Source organism: Zeus faber (assembly GCF_960531495.2).
Source record: "Zeus faber genome assembly, chromosome: 14".
In the NCBI taxonomy this organism is placed as follows: domain Eukaryota; kingdom Metazoa; phylum Chordata; class Actinopteri; order Zeiformes; family Zeidae; genus Zeus; species Zeus faber.
The window spans coordinates 20980057-20987304 of NC_137200.1; the positions used below are offsets into that span (position 1 = coordinate 20980057).

Below are 7248 nucleotides of genomic sequence, written 5' to 3' on the forward strand. Positions count from 1 at the left end.
CACACACACACACACACACACTTACCATTTAATCAGCTTTCCTCCCATAGTGGGTTGGATTTCACCTATTGATCATGCTACATCTCTGCATCTAGGTGTTCCTCATTGCATCAGGACAAAACTAATGCGAATCTGTGTTTCCCCTGGACAACGCAGCCCGCCGCCCACCGGCTCGGCTATAGAGCGTTCCCATAACCACAACCATAACCGGCAGCTGACCTGACCAATCACGTCGCACCTACAGTAAATGGCACTGTTTCCTTGGCTGCTCTACAGTGAGAAAGTTTCCCAAATCGCTTGCGATAAAAATAGTTACGGTGATAGCAGAGAAAAAAAAAAAAAAAGGAAATCATTTCACACACACACACACACAGACACAGAGAGAGAGAGAGAACAGAACAAACCCTCAGACCAGACATGTGACAACGGGTGGAATAAAGATGGACTATTTCTATCCTGGTTCTTGATCAAGTCTTGATCAAGCACTGTCTCACACACACACACACACACACACACACACACACACACACACACACACACACACACACACACACACACACACACACACACACACACACACACACACGGAGCTCAAAGGCCTTAGTCACAAGCTTTGAGAAACAACACAAGTGTACATGCACAAACACAATGAATCCTTTTCTCCAGGGGATGGGACTTTGTGTATCCCCATTTCAGGGTGATCACAATCTTAAGAGCTAAGATAAGGTGTCATTTGACAACGTCTGCTCGGCCTCAACCTCAGTGTGGAGCAAGGAAGGGCGGACTACACAAAACTGCTCAATATCAAAGGAAATATTGTGTTGTTCCCTGGACTCTCATGACCATAAAATTTCGGGTGACGATTCATTTTCATACAAATCAATATCATTAAATTTGACCTTTTTTCTTGTTTCATGCCACTGTCATGAGACTGTAATAGTGTAATAATATGCATCCATCTTGTGAAGAGCCATAGACCGTTCACTCAACTCACCTAATTCACATTCTATTTAAATATTTGTCACACGATCATATGTTTCCATCCAATTAATTAAGATGCAAACATAGGATTGAGGAATCTCAGGATTTTATTAAATGATCGCGAATGATATGAATGAATTGTGATCGGGTGATAATGTAATAAGTTGTGACAGCTGTAGTGGTTCCTCGAGTGTTACGCTGGTTTATAGTCAGCAGGTGATGCTGGTGAGCTTTTACTCCTTCTCTGCAAGTTCCACTGCCATACATCTAGAGCGATGAGCTCCAAACGTTTGTTATTGTTCGATTCATTGAATGCATTATCAAACCAAAAAAAAGAAAAATCCTCAAAAAAACCCCCATAATGTTATAAAATTATATAATAATTTTCAAAGGTCACTACAACAATATGCGTGCCATGCATATGGCTTTTATGTTGATCCTTTTGAACATAACCCTTCTCTTCCTTGAGGCTTTCCAACTTTAAAAATATATATATGGAAAAATATATATTGTAGTAGTATTGTATATATAAAAAATTACATTCCTATTACAATAGTAGAAAAACTACTATCAGTTAAGCAGAAAATATGAAATGAAGAGGTCTCGACTACAAGTACAAAAACATGTATTTAAACCTAGGGGTGGATTTCTATTTTTGTTTCTACATATACGGATATGAACACATTTGAATATTATACAGTGAATCTAACTGGATGTCTAGGCATGACTGATGTGACGTATCAGGGCTGTGTGCAAACTGCAGACTACCTGCTGGGCTCGGTCGTATCAGGCTCCGCTGGGCTTCCCCTCTCATACTGCTTCACCAGGGCACGCACACACACTCCGCCTTCCTCGTCCACGGCAAAGCTGCCGGTGGGAGATAGACAACGCAGCAAAATACTTATTGGGGGGGGGGGGGTGTTCCACGATCGGGGTGCCATTTGTGTCCCACTGATATTACAATTAAAAATGGGCAAAGTGAGTAAAGTGTCCCATATACCAACCTACACGTATGTTTCAGACAAATGAATATCACTTCCAGCAGAATTACCATCCGTCCGAACCCACTATAACGCCACTTTACCTTGAAATATAATCATTAAAATCCTTTAGAAATCGTATTATGTTTCAGGCCATCAGTATGGATGCTATTGATGATTGCCACATTTAGTATATTTGCCAATTCTCTGCTGTTACCCATTGAATCCATCTTCAGCAAAAAAAAATCTTGTAACATTTTTACCTGACCATACAACCATTTTTTGAGCGGTTAAATGCATGTTTCCTTAGATTCAATGTTGAAAAATTTGGAAAAATATAGTGACATTTTTAAAAGTCACAGGGGCTAAATCGCACCCTAATCGTGGAATAACGCTATCACCGTAATAGATATACTGTTGAATTACCAGATATCTACCGAGACGCTTTATCCTACACACAGCTGAAAACCTGAAAAGAGGGGGGGAAACGTCTCAAAGCTTCAAACCTTCATTTGGGAAGTCTGCCTGGGTACTTAAATGTGTTATCCGACAGCACATAAATTGAGTACACTTTGAATGCATTCACAATGAATATACCAATGTTGTGTTTGACTGAAACCCAGGTGGTTGTGCTCAGTGCGTTAAGCCTGACGCACACTGCGTCAGGCTTCAATTCTTGAAGATGGGCTTGGCTCCCAATCGGCTGCCGCTCTTTCCCGCGCGACAATTTACAGCCTGCGTCCTCCGCGTTCCCCCGCACTACAAGGTATTGGACCGCAAATATTGAACATGTTTAATACGTGGGATTTGCGATCGGTGCCCCGCCAGGATGGACTTCCAAGCAGATCGGGGAACGGGACTTTGCTCACGATTGTTGGAAGGGGGGGAATCGTGGCCAAAATGGCCTTTATTATCTTGTAGTGTGTGCCCCGGTTTAGAGGTTGGACTTAAGATGAGATTAAAAATATTATTCTTCATGAGTTTTTACTTTTGACGAACAAAATAACACACCTGTAACAAGTACACCAAGTACAGCTTAGGTGTAGCTCTAAGTGAAATCGAATTCCTACTTAGAATACGCTCACTGCAAATGAATGACTCCCATACTAAAGCTATACTTTAAATTAAGATATAAAACGGAATCAGCACCAAAATAAATCCTAAAGAAAAAATGGGTAGAAATATACCTTTATATACTAAAAGTATACTTTCAGAATGGTATAACATGCTTTTTTTTCCCCACTTGGGTGGCGAAACAAACACACCCCTCCTTGCCTCCCCTTTCCTCCTGCTCCGAGACAACGTGCCCGGTCACGTGCACACTTTGCGTACCTGCGGAGGTGAGCGTGGCGCCCGGGCTGCGAGGCGTCGTGCCTGGCGGTCGCCAGCGCGGCGGCCGCGCCCTGGGCGAGCGCGACCGCCGAGAGGGGGTTGTGGTTGGCGGGAACTCTGGCGGAGCACCGCCCGCCCCCAGAGGCCGCCCTGTGGCTGGCTGTCGGCTTGAAGTGGGCGGCGAGGGCCAGAATGATCCTCATCACGGACTTCAGGTTACCCTCCACGATGTCTGCGGAGGGGAAGGGAAACAGACTTCTCACGGAACCTTAAAGGCGACTTATATCCACAATATTTACACATTTAACACTTTGCACCGTGTTCTAAAGCAGCGGTCTTCAAACTGTGGGGTGCCCCCTCCCCCCTATGGGCCACGGAGGAATTGCAAGGGGTGAGAAAATCAAAGATTAAAAAAATGAAAAAGTAGGCCTTTAATATATATATTTTAAGCACTAAACTTGTTTATTTAAAGTTTTAAAACCCAACAGGAGAATAGTGTTAATTTCCAAAACACTGGGGGAAGGTGCACTGCAAGCAAATATTGATAGATGGGAGGGACCGGGGTGAGGGAAAGGGGTTGCCGTTTCCACGAGCCCGATGAAAACAACACAATTTGAGAGAACATCCAGAGAACGTCCAATGACAAGAAAATGATACGGCCTGTCTAGTGACGACGACGACGGATTTTTTTCACCAAGTTTTTACCTTTCGCGGAAATGTGTGGCATGCGTATGCGCTTGGAGGAAATGAACTGAAGGACACGCTCCACATTTTTCCGGCTCTCCTCTTTGTCTTGCGGAGACAAATAGACTTCCTCCAGCACCTCGCCAGCTGCGAGGATGGAAAGGAAGGGAGGGCGGGCTTCAAGTGAGTTATTTTCATCACATTTCTGGCTCTTGTCATAGCAAATACTAGGAATTATTGTATCCTATAATAACGGTTATGATGTTCAATCTCCAATCCGTTAAAAAGACCCCTTAGGGTTAGCAGGTACCAGTTCCTGGCAATAACAAATCTTTTTACGTGCCAGCTTTTCCACTTGTGTGAAAATTTGTGTTACTATTAGGTACAAAACAAACATGGTTATCAAAGAATGATTCCTTAAACACACAGTAGATGTGTTAACAACTTTTTTTTTTTTTTTTTTGTTTAATCAATGAAGGCGAGCCCCATGTAACAACCTGTGTAAGTGTGTGCGTCTCCTGAACATGAGGTGACAATCATTAGCCAGGTTCGGATGAATTATTAAAGCATTGAAATGGCACTGCCGACGTTGGAAATGATCTCCCGTACACTACAGGGGAGGTACAAATAAGAGTGGGGGTGGGGTGCGTATAAATAAGATCCATCATTTCAACATTTACTCCACAAGCTCTGCAAAACAGAAATTCTATGAAATGCTCTATTGAATTAGATGCTTTTATCGAGTGGAACTCGAAATAAGTACATTTGGCGTTCGTAGCGGAGCCGACTGTACAGCAGTCTTCATCAGCGAAGCCTTTTTTTTTTTTTTTTTTTTATTAGGTCAACTTAATATATGCGTTGCTCACAAATTGAAGCAAATCAGGATTTATTGTGAAAGCACTAGCGCTTGCCCGTTCAAATTTGTTACACTTTCTAAGCCATTTTAAAGGCACAGCTGTGACTGTGGAGTTCATTACCTCAGTGTTCGGTAAAGATCAAGACAGAATATTTAATGAAGCTCCAATTCCGCAGCTTGGATCTCGGGGAGGTCAAACACAACAGACAGGTGGAACTGGGCTATCCACAAAATCTAACCCACTCTGTGTAAATGCCACAAAGAAAACAGTTCAAATAGTCAAATAGAAATAGAAAAGGTCTAAAGAAGGACCATCAAACTTCCAGGACGTATAACACCATACTGTGTGTTTTCCTTTTCTATTTTTATTTTTTTCTTAAGCAACATCCATTATTTGGCAGGCAGGTGACCAGCTGATTCCTTCCTTCATAGTCACTGCAGATAGTTCGATGTCCGTCTTTCGTTAACTGGAATCCCTATAATGTCATGCGGAAACATTATGGGTATATAATGTATACACAGTATACACAGACACACACTACAGACTACTGCTATTAGTATGAAACATGGTGGTATAGCCTTGTGTGATGGATGCAATCACGCCCACACAATTTAAGATTAATCATCCTTATATTTTACCTATTTATCGTGTCACCTGTTTTAGCAAAACAGGTAATAACGACGGCTAATTCGTATTTAACTTTAACAATAATCCCTTTTCATAGATTGAGGTGTGATATTTAAAGTTATTTTAGACGGCTGTGTGATAATATTTAGCGTGTTTGTCGTACCCTTCTTGTGCCCATTTGGGTTTGGCTGGGTCCCTGTTTATGTTCCCCCCTGTTTCATTTGCTTCGGTTTGTTTGTTGCGTGCTCACTGGTTTAAGTTGTTTTGACCTCATTTTGTTTTATATGGACCCTGCGTTGGTCATTTTTGCAAAACGTTCCCCCCTGCACTCAATTTTGCAACCCATCCCAAGTTGTTCATATCGTACATTATTGAGTGAATAAATCCCGAATTTCTTTTGCCCGCCCTCGTGTCCTAGGGCTCGTTCGTCGCTTGCGCTTTTGTACCAACCGACTATCTCGATGAGGTACAGCAGGACCACCCCATCCCGCAGGTCACGTCTCAGGTTGGTGATGGGCTCCAGTCCCGGTTTCCTCCTCAGCTGAGCGTTCACCCACGAGACGTACGCTGCGAGCTGTTGCTGCAACAGACAGACAGACAGACAGACAGACAGAGAGGGAAGATGACATACATTTTAATGCCTGGGGCCAAAAAAAAACGGAATTAACGCTCACACACTGTCACAGCTTTGTCTAAAGGGGTCCTTTGTTCCGTCATGTGGGTGCAGGGAGGGGCCCGGGCGGGGTGGGGGGCTTCACCCTGGTCCTGGTGAATGTAACATTCTCCTTTTGTTGTGTGTGGAGGGGAATCCAATAAAGCTGCGGCGCAGGGCAGTCACCCCCCGACGCCCCCCCCCCCCAACCCCGACCCCGAGCAAAACGCAGATTTCTATTTCGACGTTTCACTCCACGTTTGTGAACCCTGAGTGTCCCCCCCCCCCCCCCCCAAAAAACCAAAAAACCAAAAAACCAAAAAAACCCCAAAAAACAGACAAACAAACAAACAAATCAAAAGATGCCACCAGGGGCTACGGGACGCCAGTCTGGTTACACGTACTGTTAAAGTAACGGATAGAAAGCTGGACAGATGCTTTACAACGACGTTGACCCTGACATTTCTGCTTTCGTGTATTAACGACCAGGCTGCCAGTAGTTACCGTGGATTTCCTATTTTTGACAGTGTTGTTCCTCCTTATTCCAAGTGTCGTTTTTCATTTATTTGAGGGTACTTGCATTCTCCTCGTATTGCCAAATTGCCAATTGTTTTTACTCTTGTTGCTTTATCATTTTTGCCGTGGGTTTCCCCCGAAAGTACCCGCCCGGCCGCCTGGCTGTTAGCTGGTTAGCAAAACGCGCTGGTTCTTAAACGGTGAAAGTTGCATTTCTCCACCCGGACTTCATTGTTCAGCTCGGTGTATGCGGCTACACCGACTTAGCTCCCCGCGTTGGTTAGCGTTACCTCGTTAAAGCCCACACGCAGAACGTCATCCAGCAGACCGCCCTTCGACAGAGAGGCGATCATCCTTTCACCCTAACGCGCCGCGGGGCCGGTCCTCCCATCCCCGGGCTGCCGCCGCTTCAGCCGAACGTCAACGCACCGGACGGACGGACGCGGAGCCGCGACGCGACGCGGCGGAGGGGGCAGCGCCGTTGCCTTGGATACAGCGCGACGCCAACACAAGCGCGTCCGGCCGAAGTGATGCCCTTTCACCGTAAGAGCCCCCGGGCGCCGGCTCGTACACGCCGGCGCTTCCCGCTTCACATTAAAAGCCCCGGCCCCGGGCCTCA

The 7248-nt window shown here is 44.9% G+C and overlaps 1 protein-coding gene across 1 annotated transcript in view; it reads right to left on the bottom strand.

Annotated features, from left to right (window-relative positions):
- Positions 1-7017, bottom strand: part of LOC307239939 (dixin-like) — a 17174-nt gene extending 10157 nt beyond the window's left edge. Inside the window, exons 1-5 of the mRNA XM_080013515.1 lie at positions 6920-7017; positions 5912-6041; positions 3999-4124; positions 3285-3525; positions 1750-1848 (exon numbers count right to left, since the gene is read on the bottom strand). Coding sequence (XP_079869641.1) covers positions 1750-1848; positions 3285-3525; positions 3999-4124; positions 5912-6041; positions 6920-6982 — 659 coding nt within the window. The 5' untranslated portion in view covers positions 6983-7017. The remainder of the gene's footprint in view (positions 1-1749; positions 1849-3284; positions 3526-3998; positions 4125-5911; positions 6042-6919) is intronic.
- Between the last annotated feature and the right edge of the window lie 231 nt (positions 7018-7248).